Source organism: Vidua macroura, chromosome Z (genome assembly GCF_024509145.1).
Source record: "Vidua macroura isolate BioBank_ID:100142 chromosome Z, ASM2450914v1, whole genome shotgun sequence".
Taxonomy (NCBI): Eukaryota; Metazoa; Chordata; class Aves; order Passeriformes; family Viduidae; genus Vidua; species Vidua macroura.
This window is the reverse complement of record NC_071611.1, coordinates 1645436-1670236: the sequence shown is the minus strand read 5'-3', so window position 1 is coordinate 1670236 and position 24801 is coordinate 1645436. Positions and strand designations below refer to the sequence as shown.

Genomic DNA, 24801 nt, shown 5'->3' with positions numbered 1-24801 from the left:
TGAAAGCAAAAGCAAGCAAGCTGCAGGTTCTTCCTTTAGCCTTAATGTTATGCTGCTTTTGTCCTGGTGCTAGAAAACCACCCTGAATTGAGGGACCCACAGGCAGCTTTGCTATTTTCCTTGAGACTCCTTCTCACCTACAAGTGTTTTGAAGTCAGACCTTACAGTTCAGTGTGGAGATCGTGGGAGTAAAGGTGGGACCTGTGCTGGTCACTTGGGATTCCTGCCCCACGTGAGGCATGGACACACTGGGACATGGTTTGTTGCACCTCAGTGGAGAGGTCTAGGAAGGGCTGGATGATTCCCATATGAGGTACCCATGTTCTTTCCCTGTCATCTCTGTAGGGTGCAGAAATGGACCAGTTCACATGTGGGTTTGGTCAGATATGGAAGGTTCCTAAAGAGAAATAAGAGCCAACCCAGGTGTCCAGGGGGAGAGAATAGATTATGGGCAAGCAACGCCTTTGCTGTCACTCTGCAGGCAAGGAGGGGAGATTGGTGTCCAGCACTGGTGTGAGGGCTTGGTCCTGGACCCTGCAGATCACTGATCTTTCCAGGGAGATGGCAGCAGGAGAACAGGTCTCTTTGGAGCCCACAGACAGGTCTGTGGTGGTTTGGTGTTATTTACTATCACCATACGGAGCTGTCACCTTGCCACCTCCTCTCTTGCCTGCTCTGTCTACACTGCAAGGCTTGGTAGTTCTCATTTTACCCAGCACCTTAGGCAAACCAGATTGCTCCTCTTTCACAGCTCATGGCAGTGTGGCCCTCTCCTAGCAGGCTGTTCTGTGCTGGTGGATCTGGGGTGGGCTGATCCCTCTGCCTGGCATCCCCTCCCACTGGGAGTGGCCTGGTCCATACGGAGTGTGCCCCTTGTGCTCTGTGTCCCTGCTGTCACTCACGGGGTCTACCCTGGTGTCCTTTATGTGTTCACCACTTATGAAAAGGTTGGGGTGCCTCCCTAGGAGCCCCAAAAGGGGGGGATTACTTCTCCCTGCCCCCACTTCCTGCTGGAGTCTGCCCAGAGTGTGTGGGCACAGCACTGCCTTCAGAGAAGGTTTCTTGCCTGACAAGCCCATATCCCAAGGGTCTTTCCAATACAGTAACAGCTAAAACCACTGTGGAAAGTCCCTGTCAAAGAGCCAAGACTTACTTGAGTATAGGTCACAATGTATTGGGAGTCAGAGCTCTGCTCCTGAGTAAAAAGCTTTTGGTTTGCCATGGCTTCCAGCGAGACATGGCCTTTCAGTGGCCCTTTTTTTGTTTAATTCAACCCAGCTGACAGTGACCATCACCTGGGGCAGAGAGGGCAAACTGCTGTGGTCACCTGCAGCATCACTCCCATGGTAGAGTTAAGGCCACCATTGCCAAGGAAGGCAGACGAGGCCATGGAGATCTCCAGAGCGCTGGAGAGGGCTGGACCAAGACTGTGAATGTCCCATCACCTCACAGGTTCCCATGAGCCTGGGCTCTCTTGACAGAGCACAGTCCCTATGATCCCTGAAGATTATAAACCCTGAAGGTTTTATCAGATGTGCAGGAAAGGGAAGATCTTCTAGTGGGTTTTTCAGATTATGATGGTCTTTCATACCACAGAATTGGAGAAATATTGAAGTTGGAAAAGACCCATAAGATCACTGAGTCCAACCATTCCCTCACCACTGCCAAGGCCACCACTGACCCATGTCCTCAAGTGCCACATCAACATGGCATTTAAATCCCTCCAGGGATGGCAATTGCATTACTGCCCTGGGCAGCCTGTGCCAGAGTCTGACAGTCCTTTCCATTAAGAAATCTTTCCTAATATCCAATTCCTAATACCACAGCCTTATTATGAATAAGCCTGATAGCCTTATTCAGTGCATAAACGAAACACTGGAGAAATGGCCAGGAACTTCAGTGTTTTCATTATTACTTTATTATTATCATTATTATTTTTCTCTTTATCATTATTACAATTGTTGTTCTCATTTTTATTATTATCATCATTATTATTATTATCATTATTACGGCTCAGAGCAGGTTCCTGATTGTGGAAAATTATGCGGTCTCTCTCTTCTCAGGGCTGGTGTTACTCTTCTGGCTGTCAGGCAGACATTGCAATGCTGACTCATAATTCCTGGGGGTGTCTTCCCGACCTGGTGGGCACAGAGATCCTGTTTTGTTGTGGCTCCTGGTGCTGCTCCTGGTCCACTGGTCAGAATTAGGGCCAGGCTGCAGTGCCTGCCAGGATAGGAGGCACTGGAATGTTCTCACACCCCAGCTGGATTGACTAGTCAGGGTTTGGGATGAGCAGGGAGGGAAGGTGGAAGGGACAAAGGGTGGTTTATGCTGCAGCTCTGAAGTTGGGCAGTGTTTGGTGGCAGAGGGGAGCCTTGCAGCGCTAGAGGGCACTGCGGCCTCGCCGCATGGCCCTGGAACACTGCTCCGGGCAGAGGAAATGAAGCTTTTCCAAAGGCTTTTGCCAAGCAGAAACCCCACTCTGCAGCGTCTCTCACCCTCCTGTGCCAGGTCACGCTGCTCTCCATCCAGATGTGACCACCTCGGGCTCGGAGTGCATGTGCAACGTGGGGAAACCTGCAGGCCTTTCTCTGCACCTGGGGCTGAATTTGGTTGAGCTGCATTTTGGCTCTGAGCAGAATGAGGTCAAAACCGAAGGTGTCTGTGACCCCCTCAGTTACCAAAGCCCTGAGGGGAGCTGCTTCTTAGAGGTTAGACATGTCCCATCTCACGACTCCCTGGAAATCCCACCTTTGCCCACACAGTGCTCAACTCCATGTATCTCCCACGGGATGCTCCGGCAGGGCTCGGTCTGGCGCGATGCTCCTTGCACCAGAGCAGTTCCAGATGTGCTGAGGGGTTGTCCCTTTCTCTGGAGGTGCTGCTGCCCTGTCAGGGGTAGGAGGTTCTCCCGAACACCCACATTTCCACCTGTCCCTGTCCCCCACCGACCTTGTTGTTCCCATCCCAAGTTAAGGACATGCCAGCCTCAGGAGGAGAGAGATGGGTACCATGAGTTGCCCACTGCTGGACTATCTCTGTTCCTTAGGCCCCAGTTTGCCAGCCACTGGTTTGTACCACAAAATAAGATTAATAATGGGATGTGAGCAGCTTTGCAGCTTTTCCTCAGGTTGGCATGACAAGGGGTGGACACAAAGATATGTTGGGACTAGGCTGGGCTTACCAATAGGAAGTGCTGCGGTTTGGGTTCATGACCAGGGACCACAAAGAAGTAGGAGTATGGGAGAGCTGTTCCTGGAGGATGATGAAGAAAGATGCTCTGTTTTACTTTTAAGGAGTCCACAAGTAGTTTTAGTCCTGTGAACTGCAGTTTTCTGGGGAATTAACTGGTTTGGGCAAGGGGAATTGTACTGGGGTATAAATAACAGCTCAATAGGCATTTCAGGCTCAAAAATGTCACCACATTATGCTCTGGCTTAAACACACCAGGGAGCTACTTGGATTTTTCCCAGCTTTACAGCTGACTTCCCTTTCAGAAAGGTTTGCTTTTATGCAGCTATATAATATCCAAAGCAAACCTGTTTTGGTTTTCCCCAGTCATTTCTATAGACTCCAAAATACACCCCTTAAGTCCTGCCTGAATTTTAACTTCTCAATAATGTTACATTTTCTTCTCCCTTGTTTTCTCAGGGGAGTCATTAGAAAACTGAGAGGGTTTTTGCTGCACTCCCTTGAATTTGCTGAATATTTTCCTGCAACGTGGAAGTAATGTGGAGGAATGGTTAAATTTTTAAAATGTTATTAAAAGCAGTTGAGGAATAAAAAAAAATTCCAGATTTCTAAAGATCCCAAGTAAAAATTCAGTGTCGCTTTGGTCAAGCAGCTATTTCTGCTGGCTTGGCTATTTCCACACCCTAATCCCCTTCCCCGCTCTTTGTAAAAGAGATGAATTTTTAATAAAATGAAGGGAAGGAAGGAATTTTCTCAAAAAAAAAAAAAAAAAAAAAAAAGTAGTCATACCAGAGGACCAGAAAAGGGAGACGTGCATACATCCCCGTTGTCAGAGGAACCTGGAGAGCCTAGAAACACCTCGCTCTCTAAAAATCCTGCTAATGGGGGATGTCCTCGTCCCTGGTCCGACAAAATAGGAGTTTAATGTTTCCTGTCACATTTATAAATTTCTTCTTAACCAGAAGATGCTCCCCCACCCTTTTCTGCTGCCTTTCCTCTGATGTTGTGGGAATAGAAAGCAATACAATAAATGAGACCAGAAGTTCTTAAAATGCGAATTTCCTGCCCGGAGGCAGCAGGTAAGTGAATCCCATTCAGCTTGGAGAGATGTATATATAGCTGCGGGTGTAAATATAGGTATTTAGTGGCAGGGTAAGTGTTTATTGCAATGCAGGGTGGTTTGGTCAAAGATTGTCATTTAAGTGGGAAATCTATTGCTGCACATGTCGCCTGGATGTCTCTTCCACAGGGAAAATAAAGACTGTTTATGAAGGGATTAAATGATGTCCTCGCTGTGGTAGCAGACCAAGCTCTGTAACCCAGAGGTCCTTTTAGTCCTACGTTTGTATTGTCCCTCATTTTATGATTTTAAAAGTACTTTTGGTGGGTGGGTTTTTTTCAAGATCATTAAATGGTTTGGGTTGGAAGAGACCTTAAAGACTGTATTGTTCCAATTCCTCTGCCATGGGCAGGGAAAACTTCCCCTAAACCAGTTTGCTCAGAGACCCATCCAGCTTGACCTTGGGACACTTCCAGGGATACTCCATTAACTTCCCTGCTGGCTCTGGAAGTCCTCAAATGTACACATGCTGTCATGGTTAGTGAAAGAAAACTCTGTGGCCTCCTCATCCATGCCTTTGCTGGATGGTGGGCTTGATTGATTTCATTTGGGCTAAAAGGAATAGCAAGTGGAATGTGGTCTCCACACCTTTGGCCACACGATGCTGGCCCTGTGTCCATGTCTCCCAGGTTTATTCCTTTTTATGCTTGTCCTGTTCCTCCTGTTGTGGAGAAACTCCTCATTGTTAGCTTGCTTTCTTTTTCATTCTTCTTCTTTTTTTTTTTTTTAAATAGTTCTTGTAATGTATGAGCAGAGAAACCACTAGAGAATGATAAAGCTTCATTTCTTCCTGCTTTTGTGAGTTGTTTCATTATTTCGTTTCTCATTGTATATTCTTCTGAGGTGCCCTGTCCAAACGGAAAGAAAATATGTGAGGTTATAGGAGCTGTTTGTTTCCCTTTGGCTGGGAAAAATAAAACCCTTTGGCTGGAGAAAATAAGCAGGTGTCAGAAGATATGGATTGCTTCTGCTGGTTAGTTCTGGGGAAGGGACTGCTGATATTTGCTCCATCATGCATCTGTGAGCAATGTCCTAAAGCTGGTGGGATGTGTGTGCCTTCAGCTGGCCAGCCTTCCTCTTGGTGCTCTGCACAAAGGAAATATAAAAATACATATTCCTTAAGTTTAGGTTGCTGCACATTTTCTAGATAAGAATGAGAATATTTGGGGTGAGTAGCTACATGTACATGGTTTGGAGGAGCAGCAGGAGAGATGAGACACCCTGTCTTGTTGTTCCATGATTGTTCCACAGCAATAATTCAGACCAAAGGCAGTTTTTAAGATTCAAGTGTGAAACACCTTTCACACGAGATGTGCCCTTGTAATTCAAAGGAAAACATGAGTTGAGGATGATCTCCAGGTTTCCAGCCTGATGGCACCATCCCACTGCTGCTGCTGGACACCCTGGTCACACCACAGTATGACAACAGTGGCTGTGCTGCTCCAGCCATTGGGTCTGTGGTTAAATTAAAGTTTGGTTTTCCAGAGTTTTCTTCTTGTTTGGGTTGTTCCCATCCCTCTTGCCCATGGAGCTTGTTCAGCCCTGTATCCAGGATCTTAGAGCTGCTTGGCAGGAGGGTGTTGGAGGGGAGAGTCAGTCTGTTCTCCCAGGTAACGAGCAACAGGACAAGAGGAAACAGCTTCAAGTTGCACCAAGGGAGGTTTAGTTGGATATTAAGGAAAAATTTCTTAATGGAAAGGGTTATTGACCAGTGCAGTGGTAGGGCCCCACCCTGGAGGGATTTAAAAGCCATGTGGATGTGGCATCTGGGGACATGGCTCAGTGGTGGGCTGGACAATGCTGGGGGAATAGTTGGGTTTGATGATCTTAGAGAAGTCTTTTCCAACCTAAATGGTTCTATGATTGTATGAGTCTGTCTCTGGTGTAGACAGTGCTGGGAGACATCAGGGATGAAGAAGCTTCAGGATTGCCTGTGGTTGTAACAACCAACTCAGCCTGAAGATTATGGAGAGCCTGGGGACTAGGCAGGTGGCTGTGGATGGTGGCAGGTCTCCTAGGTGCAACCAACGTGCTAAAAAACCGTCTCTTTGCATGCAGATTTTCATCTGGAAGCTCAGTGGTGTGATTTGATACCTGGATTGTTGTGATAAGGTTTCCACTGGTGCTTCATTTTGCTGTCAGAGCAAAGCCAGCCCCATGTGCCTCAATGCTTCGGGGGGCGGTGCGGTCCGTGCGCTCCCTGAGCCGGCAGCGTCCCAGCACAGCAGGTCACCACCCCGATAAGCACAAAGGCAAGGAGTCAGGCTCACACTGAAATGGTGCTTCAGCCAGAAAGACCAAAGGGGGTAAAAAAGTACCCCGACCATCAGTTTGTGAGTGGCCACCTCGTCTTATGCAATCACAATATCGGTTTTCTATTTTTTTTTTTTTTTTTTTTTTTTATGGTTGGCTTAACAATTAAAAGGCTACACTGCGCTTTGGTTTTTCCAGTCTGCTGCATCGTGTGACCCCAGTGACTCCGAGCTAAGCCTCGTTATATAATGGCGGGGTGTTTTTTTGGAAAACCTCCATTTAATCCTTTCAGAGCAGAATTTGCTGTTTTTGTTTTCTTTCATATCGTCGTCTTGTTTCCCCCCTCCGCCTACCCCTTCCCCGGCGGGCGCACGCTGGAGGCGTCAGTCTGGGAGCAGGGTCCTTTCTTCCCTTTTTTTTTTTTTTTTTTCAAATCTGCAGAGAAAGGAAGAAAAAAAAGGTTTATTTTCGTTTGCTTGGGTTACAGCGCCTTTCCCCACCGTTGGGGGGAAGGACTACGTGATGTGCAGCAGGTATTTTGTGAATGGAGCACAACCCTGTGACTCCCCGTCGCTTGACCGAAGGGGGAGGCAGGGGAAGGAGAAAGAAAAAAAAAATAATAAAAACCACCACCCAGTGACTCCATCTGACTCGTTTTGGCTGGAAAACTTTTTCAGCGCCGTGGTTCTTAAGCCAGGAGGAAGCTTTCTTCTGGCCCAAGAACAATAAAGGGGTCAGCAGCCTGATCCTCCCTCCTACACCCTCTTCCTTCCATTGTGAGGGGTCTGTGCAAATATCCCAGGCTGTTTCTGCTGGGGCCTGAGGGACCTGAGCCACACATGTGACATTAAAGAGAGACTCTGCGAAGTCAGTAATCCTGCAAAAAGGAAAAAAAAAGAAGAAAGAGAAAACAAAAATGAAATCTCAGAGGAGTTCTATTTCTGGTGCAGTGTTATGGCTGGAGAAGTTACCAGTGGGTGGGTGTTTCTCATGGTAGGGGGAAACCCATCCCCTTACCCTGCCTAGGTGCTCCTTCAATGCCACAGCAGCATCTTCCCCACTTGCTCAACATGTGGCCAAATCCACACCCAGGGAAGGTGAATTCTCATGTCCCACCAGCCCTGCACCTCCTCCATTTCTTGGCATGTCCAAGAGGGGGAATTTCTGCTGCTCCCGTAGTGCAGGTGCAAAGCCTGTGTGCTGCAGGTGTGCAGTATCCAGCAGGGATGGGGTTGGAAGAGACCCAGCTGCTGGACATGTTGTGCTTGTTCCAGGGATTCACCACCACCTGGCAGCACTCGCTTTTTCAAGCCAGCACTTTTAATTACTTACTCCTGAGAAGTATATCACAAACCATGAAGGTCTGAGCCAGCAATCCCTAAGGTAAAATGTCTTCAAGAGGTGCTGTGGGGCCATACCAATGTGCCCACCAGTCCTGTCTGTCATGAAGGCCTCCTGCATCTTTCAGGAAGGAGGTCTGCTGGTCAGAGGGCTGCTGTGGTTTCTCTGATATTTCTCGTGAATCCAGAGCAGTCACAAAACTTGCAGTCCATGCTAGATTCTGCCACCATGAATAGTGATTGTCTTTCCAGGTGGCATCTGCCAGGCTAGATGGTATCTCCTCCCAAAGGAGAAGGTGGGACCTGTGGCCTCCTAAGAGAAGTCGAGTTCAACGCAGGAAGCCACATCATACACTGAAAACCTGATGCATTTGCCAGAGGGAGAGCGTATCATGCTCATGAAGTTGTAGGAACCAGCTTTTTTTTTTTTTTTTTTTTTTTTTTTTTTGTCTTTTGACACAATTAACCATCTAGCAGCATGCATGACCTCGCCTGGCCGCGTCCCGGCTCGCTGGCCCTTGGCACCGCGCGGCCGCGTGGATGGCGGTGCCGATCTCGCCGTAAAGGCAGTTCCTGCTGTTATTATCTCCTCGATAACGCTTCGCTGGCGATGGCCAGGATTTCCTCGCACTGCAGAGCTTTCCTGAGGATCAGCTCTGCGAGCAGCGGAGGAAGCAGCCGCCGCGAGATTGCTCCTGGCCGCCGAGAACGCGGTGGCCGATTTCAAACGTACGTGCGACCTGACATGATCCGAGGAGCGCCGCGCCGGCTCCTCTTTCCCCTCGCCCGCCTCGTCAGGGCGGGCAGGTGGAAACTCCTCTTCTCCTGCAAGTGCCCCAAGAGCTGAAGCGAGACCAAACATGGTCATGAAAGCCTGTCAGAGGTGAGGGAGAGTTGTCCCATGTCTTGCCTGGAATTCTGAGGGAATGGCGAGAACACGCATGACCAGGGTGGAATTCAGGGCCTCACCCCCATCCCTCTTGCAGTGCCAAAGTGTTGGGACTAGACACTCTACGCACTTCCCTTTACCTGAAAGGAAAACCATTTGTAGTTCCATTTGTAAGTGCTTAGGCCAACAGATTTGTTATTTAAACTTTTCTTTTATGACTAATGCCCGTGTTTGAAGGTAAAAGCAAGAAAGGTGCAGGTTCTTCTTTCAGCCTTTTCTCCTGGTGCTGGAGCAGCTCTCTGATCTCTGCACACAGAGTTTAGCTCCAGGATTTTGGTGGTGCTTCCAAGTATAAGTGATAATTATATTGGCTTTGTTAACCTCAGTGGAGGGCAGGTGAAGTGTGACAGAATTACAAGGTTCTGCTCCTTTGCTTATATTCCAAAAGACCCAGCTGCCCGTGGCCAGCGAGGCCACAAAATTCAAGTAGCTCCAAGGGTTGCAAGTGTACCTAAGGCTGGGAACCTGCTGAGTTAGAGGCGGAGTTCTGGGACTACTTGATCATCCTGACATTCCTGTCTGAAGGAGAAGAAAACTGCCTTGTTTGGCTTCTACTTGCTGCATCTTTTCCTGGCATGATTTGCATACAAGGCAGAACTTGAATTTATTCTTCAAACTCTGGGAGTTGTTGGTTCAGGAAGGGCAAGGCTGTAGTGCAGCAACTGGTGGCTGTGCTCTTCTGGGAGATCTAAAGTAATTTTCCTGACATGAGGTTGTATTAAAAGACAAGATGTTTGGACAGCACATGTCTTTCTGCATGGTCACCTAGAGTGATTTGCAGTTTGGATGGAGGAATCCAGGCATCTTTCACAGGCATCTTGCTTATCCAAAGGCACTTCCTCATTTCGTGCCTTTGCTATGTTTAGCACGAGTAAATCAGAAGTTGAAGTCCTGGTGGGAATGACTGACTGTTCAGGAGCAGAGAGTAATGCAGCAGGGCATGGTTAGAAGTGAATTATAGGGGAACAGGTAAGGGATGAGAGTGGGACTTGGTGATGGTCCCTTAGTCCACTCTCAAGTCCAAGCAAGTTGGTGCTCCTTGATGGGAGCAGTCCTGTTTCTGAAGAAATCCACAGAAAATGTCCGTCTGCTCTGTCCAGTTTTCTCATCTTTTGCTTTTCTGTTCTGTCGAAGACTTGCCTGTGATGAATGTTTGGAGTGGCTGCCTGTTTGCCAAGAGGACTTTCACTCTGCCAGACCTGCCTACCTACCCACAGCCACCAAGGTCCTGCCATGGGTAGATGCAATCAAAACAAAGTTTAAAAGCTCATATGAAAGGGCGTAGAATGGCAAAACATACCCCAGTCCTGCAAGTGACTTCCAGCCCTTCGGAAGCTATTTGGCATCTTGAAAGATTCCCCATTGGGTGCTGCAGTTTGCTGGGGTGGTTTCATGGATTTTGTGTTTCCACGTCTCTCTTCTTCCCCTGTGTGGTCACCAAATAGATTTTCAGATCTTTACGTGTTCAGAAAGACACGTCCAGGGGACAGGTTCAGGGAGCATCCTGCCCTGGGTGATGAGGGCTGAGGTAGCTGGGAGTTTCTGCTGGAGCTTTTAGGAGTCTCCCTGTGCTGGGAGCTGTGTACAGTAGGAACAGTCATCAGCCTCATCTTACGTGCGCCTCGTCTCACTGGTTAGGATCGCTTCCCCCGTGGAAACCATCAAGAATTTCCGTTATTTCCTTTCCTCAGGCTTTGTTTGGGTGGGGATTTCTGGAAGGTATTTCACAGGCAGGTATAATTAAAGAAAGACATGCTTGCCTGGAGGCTTGACAAGGTTTCTTTAAAGCCAGGCCTTTAGCATAGTAGCAAAACAGAAACCGTTTGTTTCCCGGTCCAGTGGAGGGGAGGTCGAGGAAAAGGGGGAGCTAATCAGCTGGGAATCATCCCAGCTAAATGCTGCACACCAGGGTTAAGGCCCTTATCCAGCAAATCCTTGAAATATGTGCTTAATTTTAAGTCCCTCTGACTTCAATCTGTTTACTCTTGTGCTTAAGTTTAAGCATGTGCCTAAGTGCTCGGCTGGCTGCAGGCCAAGGCAAATAGTAGACTTAGGAGCAGAATCGCATAAAGTAAGTGCTTTGCTGGACTGAAGTTCCATGGGACAGTGGGTGTTGTGCAGGTCTGGGATGCTGGAAGGGGTCCTGTGTATCCCAGTTCCTGTGTATCCCAGCTCCATCAAGTGTTGGGTACCACAGACCTGAGGCTGTGCTCACCTTGCAGGGAGCATCCAAACAGTGCGGCCTCTAAACAGGTATCTGAATTTCAGCATCTGTTCCTCTGGTCTGAAGGCATCAGCCTCACCTGTAGCCTTCTGTGCATCCCAAGCACAGTCTTGGAAAAGTATGTAATTTATTTCCTCCCTGTTGAGAGAAAGGAGCATATTAGTCGAGGAAAATATTGTTGATTCTATCATCAAAGAAGGAAGGAGAGCAGATTCTATGACCTGACTAATAAATCTTCATAGGAATTTGTGTGGCTGCATTAACACAACAAAAAAGACTCCTGTATTAGCAGAAGCTTTTATAATGGCTTTATCTTCTTCTTTCCTGTTCCAAGCTAATTCCTGAAAGCCTTCTTCTAATCCCCCGTTTTGCTCATCCAGCCTGGACTTCTTAGAATGGCAATGGGGTTTTTTTTCTTCAGTTTTAATCTACAAATGACAGCACTTAAAGCTAATAACTGTAGCCGTGGCACGCACAAAAATGAAAAACTGCCATCAAGAAAACAAGATCCGTGTTTTTTGAAAACACCACTACCAGGGGTTAAGGGAAATCTGCAGCTGGAACAAATACAGCACTCATCTAACTTCCTCAATAACTCTGCCGGGGGAGCGGGCAGTTGCCAGACTGAGGAAGCGTGGTTAGCCATCGAGTCTTTGAATGCAGCTCCATTTCCCCCTCAAACCCATGGAATTTATATTAACCTCCAGCTTTTCTTAGCTGGTGGGAATTTTTTTTTTTTTTAATTTGCTTGAGTAAGAGCCTCGTTTTTGTTGCTTTGGTTCACAGGAGGAGCGGAGGAGATGGTTCTGCTCCTCGCACCGCGCTTTTGCTGGCAGAAGGCCAGGGATGTTAAATGAATAATTTCTGGCAGTGATAACGAGAGAAAGGTTGAGGCTGCCAAGCACAGAGTCACAGATGTCTGATGACTTGGTTTTGGGAAAGACAGGCTTGAGAGATCCTGGCTCACTGGGTTGTCTGCAATCCCAGCAGAGGTGCAGGCAAGAGGAAGGACCCCATGTGCCTTTAGCATCTTGTACATGGGTGTAAATGAAGCGGGCAAAGAGCAGTATCACACAATCATAGAATGGCTTGGGTTGGAAGGGACTTCAGACACCATTTCATTCCAACCTCCTGCCATGGGCAGGGACACCTTCTACTAGCCCAGTGTGCTCCAAGCTCGATACAACCTGACCTGGGACACTTCCAGGGATCCAGGGGCAGCCACAGCTTCTCTAGGCAACCTGTGCCAGGGCCTCACCACCCTCACAAAGGAAGAAATCCTTGCTGATATCTTACCTAAATCTTCTTTAGCTATGTGTGAATGCCATTCAGGATGTCTAAAACCATTTGTAGCTTGGGAGACCTCGTTTTGCATCCTAGGGCTCCTGTAGAGTCCCTCTGTGATTTCAAAGCCACTTTGAAGGCAGAGGATGCTTGTGGCTGTGGTGCTGATGGTAGTGGGCAGGAGTCCTGGGCAGAGAACGGAGCTGGCAGAGACATGGGGGATGTGCTAGTTGCTAAAATTACCATCTCTCTGGTGGCAAGCAGTTTGGTGTCTCCTTCCAGCTTTGTAATCACTAAATGCATCTGCAGTTTTCCTGTCATGCCCTGTTCTGCTCACTGCCCATTCCAATCTTGGTGGCCACTATCTCAGACCCTTTCCAGCTTCTGGAGCTGAGCCCATCGCAGGCCTGATTCTGCCAGCTGCAAAGGCATCAAGGAGATTAGAAAGCAGCTGAAAAAACTGTAGTGAGGAGGGGCAACATGACCCAGGACATCCCACTAAGCAATGTCTTTGGGGTTGGTCACTTGACATATGAAAGCATATCCAGGAGTTGTGTGGTTTCTTGAGTTTTGGTGCTGATTCTTATGGAATCATAGAATGGTTTTGGTTGGAAAAAACTCGTAAGATCGTTAAATCCAACCATTCCCCCAGCGCTGCCAAGGCCACCACTGACCCATGTCCCCCAGTGCCACATCCACACAGCTTTTAAACCCCTCCAATGATGAGGGATCCACCACTGCCCTGGGCAACCTGCTTCCATGTTTTACAACCCTTTCCATGCAGAAATTTTCCCTAATATCCAACCTCAATCTAATGTTTTTTGTCCCCACTTGGAAACACCTTGTGAAACACCTGAAGGTGCATCCTTGTGACCAATATGAAATTAATTGAAGAAGCTTCACCCAGCACCTGGTAGTCACCACAAAAGCAGCTGTAAGTTATGCTTTCTCTGGCAGGAAAGCTGATGTATGAATGATGCCACAGTCTTTGGAGATGTCATGTTTGAGATTTGGACTTTGCAAGGCTTGGGAGAACCAATACGGCCATCCTGCTGCTTGTCCTCTATCAATTCTGGATAGAAAACAGTTTTTGAGGATTCTTTTCTTGGTGGAGGTGCCAGATCCATTTCCAGTGTCACATTTGGACGTTGCTGCAAACATGCCTTCCTTACTTGTCTCTGTTTTACTGTTCAAAGTAGCCCGTGTCTCACAGAGGTCTGCAGAAGGTCAGTGAAAAACCACCAGTGTAGTGAATAAGTGATGTGATATTATTGATACTCTGTGGCAAGTGCATAATGTTTTCTGAGCTTTTCCCTGCATTAAAGCCCATTACAGCAGGAGGAATCCTAGATCCTCAATGTGTAACAGGAAAATCCTGGGAGGGATCAGACGGACTCTCAAGGAGCAGTTTCTTCTTCCCAGGTACAAACTGCCAGTAAGCTGGCAAGGAGCAAGTCAGACCCTTGTGTTGCACAGCCCACACTCCCATGAAGGACTGTGACTTTTCAAATGGAAGAGTAGGGCTTTTATAGGATTAAATTGGCATATTTCCCAAGCACATTGGGATATTTCCCAAGCAGGGGTGACAGAGACATGGGATCCTCACGTGATCTCTCTAGGCTGAACTAGACTAAGCAGCAACTTCAGACAGGAGAAAAGACTTCTCTTGGTGGCATAGTCCTTAGGAAAGTACATTGGCTCTGTCTTCAGCCAGCTGCAGACAGGAATATCTGTTATGTGAGAATGTTTCCAGCACAACACAAGGGACTTGGCAAAGGAAAGGAAAGGACCATGCTTTAGCCATGAAGATCTGTGAGAAATGTCCACTGGTGGGCCAAAAGGAGCTGCCAGTACCATGACCATATTCAATTTGATGCCAAAATTCCCTTTGGCTTTGATAGTGCAGCGTGTGGATCACAGGGATATGGATCATGTTAAAAAAAAAAAAAAAAGCTTGTTGAATTATAAACTATTGCTTGCAATCTGATGGTGTTGAAAAACTTCATGCACTTGGAAGGTGTCCAGTGGGAAGTGCCAAGGACTGAGCACTGAGAAAGTCCTCCTATTGCCTCTGGATCTACCCATGGTGAAAGAAAAAAGAAGTTGTGTGTAAGGCTGTGAAGCTGTCACTTTATAAATAAGGTGTTTCATAAGTGTAGCACTGTCCCAAATCCCAGGAGCTTGCAGGATCTTGAAGCTCCTTCAAGCTGAAGCCCTGGTCTGCCCAAAAGAAGATGAGCAGAGGCCTAGTTCTGCGGGATTGGACATGGAAAGCACATCTTTTTTTTAAATAGTAAGGGTGAAAGGAAAATATTCTTGGATGTAGCCTGTATCACCTGGGAACAAAAGTGAGATTCAAGCATACCCGGCCAGGGGAGCCTGTACCAACACTGGCCATAGCACAGAAAGTTTTGAGCTTAGAGGTTCCTAAGGTTCTCCTCCTCCCCAAGGCCCTATCAGGTGTGTTTATGGGTCACCTTAAGAATTTATCCCAGTTCTGCCTGTAGGTCTCCTCCTTGTGAGGATGGAACAGTGGTGAGGTGTTGAGGGACCTCCTGCCGTCCCACCTCACTTCATTTCAGCTGAAGAGACAAGGTCAAACAGCGTGCCAAGGTGCACAAATGGGGGTGTTGGGCTCTGAAGAGCACAAGGAACAGGAAAAATCAGACTGGGGAACATGACAGATATAGAGAGAATGTATATTTTAAAGAAAAGTGAGGTTCCAGAGGCACTGAAATAGCTCAAATTATATATATTCCAATAGCAACCTCATAAAACTCTTAAGGCCCAGGTAAAGCTGTTCCTCCCTCACCCCCAGGCTGGTGCAAGCCAAGGAAAATGTAAGAAAAGCTTTTCAGAGTAGTGCAACCCTTTCTCAGGATGAGCATGGACTGCCTGGACAGACTGCAAATCAAACAGCATGTGTGGTGCCTCCTGGTTGCAAGTGATGTGGGCAGTGTTTATTCCCAATATTAGCTGAAAAGGGTTCCTTTTTGCAGGGAAAAGCAAACCCAGGTCATCAGTGCGATTTATTTTAGTGGTTCTTTAAATAATCTGCATTTGAGGACTCCAAATACTACTTACTGGATAAATGTATTTATTTATGGATGGGATGCTTTACTGCTGACAGTACAGTTTGTTTTTAAGGCTGACCAGGGTAGAGGAAATACATACAAATAAACAATAAACCTAAACAACACTAAAATAACATCAGTTAAAACAATTAGAGTTACTTCCACTCGCAAAGTATTGTTCCCATTTTGCTACAACATGGGAAAAAGCTCCATTTCCTAAGTCAGCTCGTAACTGATTTGGGATTTGCGGATTCTGGTAACAAAAGGGGATTTCTTTTGTCTGTTATTTATACTCTTCCTATGGCACCGTGTGTCCGTGTTGACGTGTCTGGAGCACCCTGTCTCAGTGCAGCAGTGTCTCCAGCCTGTCCCCATCTCCGTGCCTTAGCTGGGCCTGGTTGGGCTTCTCCTCCTGGTGTGAACTTGTGTGTTTGCAGAGGCAGTTCCTCCTAGGAGACTTTGTCCTGGTTTTTAAAGTTTTATTATCTCTGAATTATGTATAATTCAGGAGCTCAGGGGCCAAGAGTTATAAATAGACCCCGGAAAATGCACTGTCAGTAATCAGCAGAAGGTGTCAAGGAAGGTTCAGGCCATGCTTTAATTGGGATGCTTTGCCTAATTATTCTAATGCTTTAATTGCATTTCATCCTTCACCCCGCACAGGGAGTTTCATGCTGAGTTGTTCTGCCTTTCTCTCTGTGTTTTGTGCCATCCCAGAGCTGGCTGCAGAGGGATGAAGTGGGACAGCTTAGCTGCCACCAAATATTTTGTGCCACCAAGTATTTTCAATGCCTCTAGCTGTGTGTCTGCTCTCTTGTCAGGAGCCAATAACAAACACCAGGGAGAGGTGATGGGAAAAGAAGTGTCTGAATGATACCTCTTTGGGTCTAGGACTGCATGTGTCGAGTCTGTGGTTCATGAAAACACCCATTATTCTGTGAGAAGTGCACACCAGAGCACTCACACTCAGCAAATGGGAATCCAGGAGTTTGTATCCTTGGGCCAACAGGGGAGGGCACAGCCCTACAGGGAATACTGCAGGTGGTTTTAGTGATAACTAAGGAGTGATGTTTAACTGTGACAGTCCTCATCACAGTCACAGCCTCACAGCCATCCCACCCTTTTTGGGTTTTTGGTTTTTTTTGGGGAAAAAGTCTCCTCCACGGTGCTCATCACAGAGGCATGTGTACTGCAGCTACACATTCAGCCTCTGCTGGCAATTTGTGATTTATGATGTACGCCCCAAAGATGCAGTTAATCCATTAAATCCTCCAAACTGGGATATCTCTCGTGGAATTACTTAGAATCACAGAACCACAGAATGAACTGAGCTGGAGGGGACCCACAAGGATCATTGCAGTCCAACTCGTGGCCCTGCACAGAACAGGTCTAAGAATCCCACCCTGTGCCTGACAACGTTATCCAGATGTTCTTGGAGCCTCTCTGGGGCATGTTGCACTATGCCATGATTCATGAGACCAGCACATCCTACTGTTAAGGTCCTGCAGAGCATCTGTTCTCCACGACAGAGCTTCATAGATGAGTGGTGGCAAAACCCAGAGAGTTTTGCTCCTTTTCTGGCTCCTGGATGGCTGGAAATTAATTTCTTTGTCAGTCCTGTAGTTTAATTTAGCCCTGGCTCCAATCACTGAGGTTGAAGAAGGTGTCCTTGGAGGTTGCCAGGACCCACATGTGCTGTGCATGTGGGGGTGAGGAAGGGTGATAGAGCCATAACCATCAAGTCCTGCAAGGGTTTACCTGCCTTTTATCTTGTGTAGGGAGTATTTTGCAAAATTGTTGCACTTCCTATTCCTTAGATGTTGAACATCGACTGCTTGCTTATTCAGAAGCAGCTCTTATTGTAAGCACCTTACAGGAAAATATGAATAGTTTGCAATTTAAAGGAACAGATTTATCACTTACATTTTAAGAGAGGAAATAATTTCTGTGTGGCTTCCTGGCAGTGTTTGGTGTCCTTCCATGGCCTCCAGACCCAGGTCAAGGCTTTGGTTTGTGCCTCAGCTCTCTCCTTCTAAGATGCAAAAAAAAATTCCCCTTGTGGGTGACAGACCAGAGCCATGGGAATTCCTGGAAGGGGAAGAGGAAAGTGGCCTCTGAGGAGAGAGCTCTGCTGAAAATACCCCCAGGACTTACTCAAGTATCACTGAATCTTGGAATCACAGAAGGATTTGGATTGGAAGGGACCATAAATCATCTCATTCCAGCCCCTGCCATGGGCTGGGACACATTCCATTGGAATCACCTCCAGCAGAAATGCCAGCCTTGGGTGGATAGAGGTGATGGGGATGCTGCCAGTGTCACCTTTGCCATATTTTTCACATGCAAGGGGCTGGCTGGGATGGTTGTACAGAATATATTGGCACATTCAACCCCATAGACTCCATGATTGTGTGACTGGCACAATAAAAGTTAAATATATCTGCAGATCTGTGCTGTCCTGGAGTTCCCAGCCTTGGACAATCCATCCTATGGGCAGGTGAAAGCCTTGCTGCGGGGTGTTACAATTCAGTGGGTGGGTTTCTGCTGATCATTTCTGGAACCACGACGTATTTATGTTTTCACGCTCCCTCCAGCCTCAGAATTTCTGTTGTTCCCTTTGCACGGGCAGACGGGGCATCCTCGGTGATTCCAGCCACACCTCACCCTTCCCGCTCTCCCAGAAAATAAATCCCACCCTGAACTTTGTGTGCAATAAAACTGAGCGAAACTCTCAGCTCCTACCTCAGGCCTAATAACCTGTTTGTTCAGTTCAGGCCTTCTGCAACCATTTGTTTAAGATAAGCAAGGGCGGATGTTTCTTGAGGGCACAAAAGGTTCTTGAGATAAAGCTCCAGCGGGACTGATCCTGCACTGTGGCTGGATCATTTCCTTCTCTCATCACCTGAGTGTCGTTTTTTTCCATCAGTCCAGTGTTTTTTTCAACCTTCTGCTCACACTCAGGGTTTCGGTGTTGCTGTTTCCTATTCAGGTGTCTTCACCTGCTTGACAATCACAGGCTGGGGTTGTTTCTGCTGCATGGGGAACGTCTGTGAAAGAGGTGGTATAAGTTGCTACGAGTGAAGGCAATTGCTCTGTGGGCTGAGGTTTCACACCTGAAAGCCAGGCTGTAAAACCACATGGATGAAGCAATGAACCCAAACCCCTAGAAGCCTCTGAGTCTTTGTGAAACACCCACGAGTTCAGCTACCTCAGGCAACAAACAGCTGCACTTGGGAATGGAGCAGTGGAGGAGAAGGGGGGGGGGGTGGTGCAGCTTGGTCCCAGATAGGGCTATATCCTCTATAAGGCTTTTGATTTCAGATGCCAAAGGAGTTGCTGTGATTTGCTGCCTCAGGGTGGTCACAGAAGAATCAGTGGCAGGAAAAAGCTCGGCCTCATTCCTGCTTATCAAATTGTGACTTGGGAGTATTCACGGAAGGGAGGCTGGACCTGCTCCAGCCTGAAGCCCCCTGCCCGGGGCTGATCCCCCAGCATGGGCAGCAGGGCAGGGGGGATTCTGCCCCTGTGCCCCTGTGCTCAGCTGAGAGCCCACCTGCAGAGCTGCCCCAGCCCTGGCTCCAACAGCACAAGGACGTGGAGCTGCTGGAGCCAGCCCAGAGGAGGCCCCGGAGCTGCTGCCAGGGCTGGAGCCCCTCTGCTCTGGAGCCAGCCTGGCAGAGCTGGGGCTGTTCAGCTGCACAAGAGAAGGCTCCAGGGAGAGCTCAGAGCCCCTGCCAGGGCCTCAAGGGGCTCCAGGAGAGCTGCACAGGGACTGGGGACAAGGCATGCAGGGACAGATGGGATATTGGGAACTGGGAATTGCTGGCTGGGAGGGTGGGGAAGCCCTGGCACAGGTTGCCTATAGAAGCTGTGGCTGCCCCATTCCTCACAGAGGGGTGGAACTAGATGGTCTTTGAGTTCCTTTCAACCCAAATAATTCTAAGAGTCTACTAATTTACCATCCCCAGTAAAAAAAGGCAAAGCTGGTGCCCTCCTCCAGCTTCTTCAGATGATCCTGCTGCAAAGGAGGCATTAGAAAAATCATAGCAAATTCTTTTTTGTAAGAGGGTAGCAGTAAACCCAACCACTTCCCTCCTCTGCTCCTGCCCCTCTTCCTCTTTCCTTCCCAAGCCAGTATCCCACAGGTTACTGGGCTGGGGTGTGGAGTAGGGTGGGATCAGCAGAGGGATGTAGCTGGGGAGGGGCAGGTATCAGTGGGGAAAGAGGTGGAAGCTCTTGGGTTGCTGCAGAATGCCAGTGAAGTCTTTAAAGCTTTTTATTTGTTCTTTCATTGAGCTTTGATGTAAATGTGTCTGGGGAGCAGCTTTCTGTATTCCCACAGGCAGGTGGACAGGGATGAAGGTTGGACAGACACCTTCATTAGGAAGGTAAAGCACAAAAAGAGAGCACATGGCCTTCAAACCTGCTGCCTGTGACCTCTGTTTGCAGCAATTCCAGTTGATGACAGATTTCCCTTGCTGGCCATACGACAGTCACCCGAGCTTGCCAGGCATCACCTTCTCCAACAGCTGTTTTCCTCAAAAAAATCTAAAAACATGCATGCATGTCACAACACAGCTGATGTCTTGGGGACTGGCCCAGAGGGCAGACCATTCCAGAACAACCCTTCTTTTCCAGAGCTTTTGGCCCTTCTTCTTCGACCATGTATGTTTATGATTTAAATTGGAACTTATGTGCATTAGAAGTCCCATGGGCATCTCAGGTTCTGCTCCAAGCTTCCCACCATGCAAACCACAGAGTGTTTAGCTCCAAAACTGAAAATTAGCCCTATTAGCAATTCTTTCTGTGACCATGGGCTCCTTGTGCTTTGCTTTTCCCACACCCGTCGCTTTCAGAACAGCACCACTCAAACTCTGGTTTGTTACCTTCTCCAGCCACCTGTGAATAAGTATCAAGATAAAACCCATTTGGGAAGGAGACCAAATGTGATCTTGCTTCCCACTGAGAAGTTGCAAACGTGCCTATGAAAACCATGAGCATCTGAGTGTGATGGTGTTTCCAGCCAAAGCAGGAGAACAACCCATCCCTCTTGTAGACCCACTGCAGAGCAGAGGGTGGTCTTCTGCCTTGAGAGGCGTTTTCCTTTGGCTCTGTTCAGGGATTTTGACTTCAGAAGGAGTGTGTCTGCTGAAAGATGGAAGAGCTGCATTTCAGATTCACGTTGTCCTTAGTAACCTGGCTCTGCTGAAGGCACTTCCACAGCTTTCCTGCATGACCCATGGTGGGCAGCAGCCTTGAGACGAGGGCTGTGTTATCAAAGCTCTCACCATGCCCTTGGGATTCTATCCCCACCCACCCATTACCTTTGGTCTTCTCCAGCCACTCCGCCCTAACTTGCAATTTGCTGATATTTCCTTTTGCATCAGCTCGCTGCACAGAAAAAAAAAAAAAAAAAAGGTCAACTTTTCTCCCTTCCAAATTTAGCTTTGTTTAGGCACCAAAATAGACAAGAGTAGGGATCGGTGACTGTTTTTTTCCAAAACATTGTCTCATGACGAGGACTGAGGAAGGGAACTACTCAGCTGGAGAAAGGAGATGTTTGATTTTCGTAAATGGGGACATGAAGTTCTCCTCTATTCAAGCACAGGCAGTGTCCAGGAGTGCTCCTTGGATTAGGAACTTATTCCCATGTAATTAATTAATCTCTAATCCCGCTGACGTCAGCTGCTGGTGGATAGAGGTCTGTGGCAGCACAGGGCTTCTCTGCAAGGAGGACATGCAGGAAGGCACCACTGTACGTATGGTTTCTAGTTGGAATGAGCAGAAAGGCAGCTCCTAAGGCTTTAATGAGGCCTTCACTAGAGGAAATTGTTCCTTGTGTGGAGCGGAGATAGTTTCATTTTTCTAAGGTAATTGTATTTGCACATGTGTCTGCAATGCAGCTTAAATTCTTAAAAATGCCCCAAGGGTTAGCCTGCTGTGGTAGTACAACATTTAGGAACAGCCTCACTAATTACTATACTATTTTTAGCCTCATTTCCTAAAGTAGCTGTGCTGATGGGGTTGGACTCTGTGTGTCTCCTCCTTCCCCTCCTTTCCTCATTCAGTTTGGTATCTGTTGGCCAATTTCAAGTAATCTTTCCAAAGCAACAGAGATCTCAGAGATATCAAGCTTCTCCTATGCCTTCAGTGAAAATAAATGATTGGGAAAGTGAGTGATGAGGAACACTCAAACCACAGCCCTCAGCAGTGAAGCAGTTTCAGTATGAGCACCCTGGTCTGGTGGAAGGTCCCTGCCAATGGCAGGTGGATTGGAACTAGATGATCTTTAAGGTTTTTTCCAACCTGAACTGTTCTGGGATTCTGTGATTCTAAGCTATTACAGAATCATGGTAGGATATTCTGAGTTGGAAGCCACTCACCAGGATCACCCAGTCCAGCTCCTGCCCCACACAGACACCCCAACAATCCCACCCTGTGCATCCCTGGTGTCCAAAGGCTCCTGGAGCTCTGGCAGCTTCGGGGCAGTGCTCATGCCCTGGGGAGCCTGGGCAGTGTCCAGCACCCTCTGGGGAAGAGCCTTTCCCTGATATCCCCTCCAAACCTCTCTGGCACAGCTCCAGCTGTTTCCTGGGTCCTGTCCCTGTTACAGGGAGCAGAGATTGGAGCTGTCCCTCGGGAGGAGTTGCAGACCCCAGTGAAGTCTTGCCTCAGTCTCCTGTTCTTGAGGCTGAAGAAGCACATTGCCCTCAGACACTTTATCATGTGGCTCCCAAAGACCCCTCACCTGTAGCTCTCCTTTGGACCTTTTCTATTATCTTTAGATTTTGGCTCAGTGAGTTCCTTATGGCTTGAAGTCTGGAGGAGCAAAGCTCTCTGAATGGGAAGGCTCCAGCTGCCTTGGGATCTGTAGGGTTGCTGCTGCAGCAGTTTCTCCAGGCTTTTTGCAGTGGTCAGGATGGATGGTCACAATAAACCCTGCCTGCCCTCAACTTGGTGGTGCCTTCTCTGGCCTAAATTCATCATCCCCAGGAACCTTTCTCCTCCATTACATCTTCCCCTGGAGAAACTTAAAATACTGTTATCTCAGTAACTGCTACTGAAATCAACTGCCGTTTCCAAAGGCTCTTCACACAAAGAGAGAGGGATTTTTTCCTGAAGTCGGTGTGTTATGTTGTCATGCCAATGTCACAAAGCTGCTGCTGGATGAGGCACATCCCCACCCAGCCCTTGCCCTTGCCCAGGCTGCTCCCTCATGGCCCCTTGCACGTGGTGATTCCCAGCAGTGGCTGGAGCTCTACGCTGAGATAGATAGTGATGGAAGTAAAAGGAGCAACTTTTACAGGGCTTTTATTGCCAGCTGGGGAAGGACAATACTGCATAAATAAAAATCATTATGGTTATGACAGCTCTGTGGTCCCTGGAAAATAAATAATACTTTGCACTTACGTAGAGCCTTTCATCCAGGAACCTCAGAGCTCTGTGTGAGCATTAACAAAGCCTCATCATGCCCATAGTAGGATAATAAATACAGCAGCCCCCTTATCAGATGAACAGACCACGTCAGAGTCGGCACCTTGAGTGGAAAGAGGGCACTGGAAGTGCAGCAGCTGCAGTTACACACAGCTCTGCCGCTGCCTTGTCTTGGAATCATAGAATCCTAGATGGGTTTGGGTTGGAAGGGACTTTAAGGTCCTCTCGTTCCAACCCCCCTGCCATGGGCAGGGACACCTTCCACTGTCCCAGGCTGCTCCAAGCCCTGTCCAGCCTGGCCTTGGACACTTCCAGGGATCCAGGGACAGCCACAGCTGCTCTGGGAAACCTGTGCCAGAGCCTCAGCACCTTCATAGTAAAGACTTTCTTCCTAATTACTAGTAAAAAGATTCTGCCTAGTATCTCATCTAAATCTGCCCTCCATCTTGGGCTTGGGTGCATGATTTACCATCCTTGTCACCTCAGTTGTTTCCTGTAAGGTGGGTCCCACCTGTCCTTGCTGCAGGGGTGGCATAGGCTGACTCATGCATGGTGGGCAGGCTCAGTGAGGTGCTTCTGATGCTTTTGTTCCCTTCCTGCCAGGGTGAGGGCACAGCCCCAGCAGACCTACCAGCTGGGGCTCCTGCTGGCTTCCCCAGGTATCCTCAAGATGATGCTGAGCATCTTCCTTTACAGACATTTTTACAGCTGGGTTTTGGATAAATGCACAAAGGTTGCAGCCCAGGGAAATTGGATGGCTTAGTGTGTCATGTGGGAAGTGGGTGAATTCCTTATCCATGGTGTGCATGGGATTTATACATATGTGATCCAGTCATTTGCCCTGTGTGGTTTCTTCTATACAGAAATTGCAGATAACTTCATTCCCTGCTCCTTGCAATGTCCCTGAGAGATACAACACATCTCAGATGTTCAGAGCTGCTTTTGTGGGGTCTGGGATGTTGTAAGGAACATCCTTGTTTGGGGAAGCTGTTTCTTTTACCATGCTCACGTGCTGGGTGTACAGCTCTGTCTCACTCTCAGCCCTTCCATTCTGATGCCTCCTGGAGCTGATGGCTGCTTTTCCCTCTGTTTTGCAGGGTTACCATCCTTTGCCTCATGAAGCTGAAATCGCACACACCAAAAAACTGTTCAGAAGGAGGAGAAACGACCGGAGGTAGGTGAAACCTCTTCAGTGTTTGGGTTTTTTTAACTCTTCTCTTCTTCGTTGCACATCTTCCTCAGCTGCCTCGTGGTGAGTCATTGGACAGTGCTGCTGTTCAGCAGTGTTAATGCATAAACTCTTATTCCAGCACTAGCATCCTGAAAATATTTTGCGATATGTCCTGCAGTGATCCAGGAGTACCTTAAGGACCTTCTCTTCCCCTTGAACTTATTCCTGCATAGCCAGATCCCCCAACCTGCACTCAAAGAGACAGCTGGCAATCTCTTGTCTCTAAAAGCTCGAGTTCTTGGGATTTGCTTCCTCTTTTTCTATTAAAAGTCAAAATTTGCTGAGTTTCAGGGCTGCCTGGAAAGTGGGTATGGTTTGGTTAAGAGGGGGTCACAGCCAGCCTCGGGTATCTGTGGGAAGGAGGGGATGTGCTGTGCAGGCAGCCAAATTCCTGTGGCATTGGTGATTTCAATCCATTAAGTTAATTTAATCGAGTCAATTGGATATTTAATTGTGTAAAATGCATATCCGATTATATGAGGGCATCTAAAGTCCTTGATGGGAATCGTGACTATGGTTAAATGTGAAAAGAAGTGAAGAATAAGGGAGTTAGTAGTACATGCAGCTTTATTTCTGCTGACTTGTTCTGCTCCAGCTGAGACAACACTCCCAGGGCAATAAAGCAGTTAGAAAACCACAACTTTGAAAGAGGATTGAACAGAAGAAAAAGTGGCCAGTGCTTTCTCCTGGAATAAACTGT

The 24801-nt window shown here is 47.8% G+C and overlaps 1 protein-coding gene and 1 long non-coding RNA gene across 6 annotated transcripts in view; one reads left to right on the top strand and one right to left on the bottom strand.

The window, feature by feature from the left end:
- Positions 1-24801, top strand: part of CTIF (cap binding complex dependent translation initiation factor) — a 148553-nt gene that overhangs the window by 56415 nt on the left and 67337 nt on the right. For all 5 annotated transcript variants that reach the window (XM_054003028.1, XM_054003027.1, XM_054003030.1 and 2 more), the window contains one exon: positions 23968-24044. In XM_054003028.1, coding sequence (XP_053859003.1) covers positions 23968-24044 — 77 coding nt within the window. The remainder of the gene's footprint in view (positions 1-23967; positions 24045-24801) is intronic.
- LOC128821753 (uncharacterized) lies at positions 20425-22400 on the bottom strand. The gene is made up of 3 exons (XR_008441222.1): positions 22185-22400; positions 20761-20827; positions 20425-20584 (listed from the first exon to the last, which is right to left on the bottom strand). It is a non-coding gene; the product is annotated as an uncharacterized LOC128821753 (long non-coding RNA).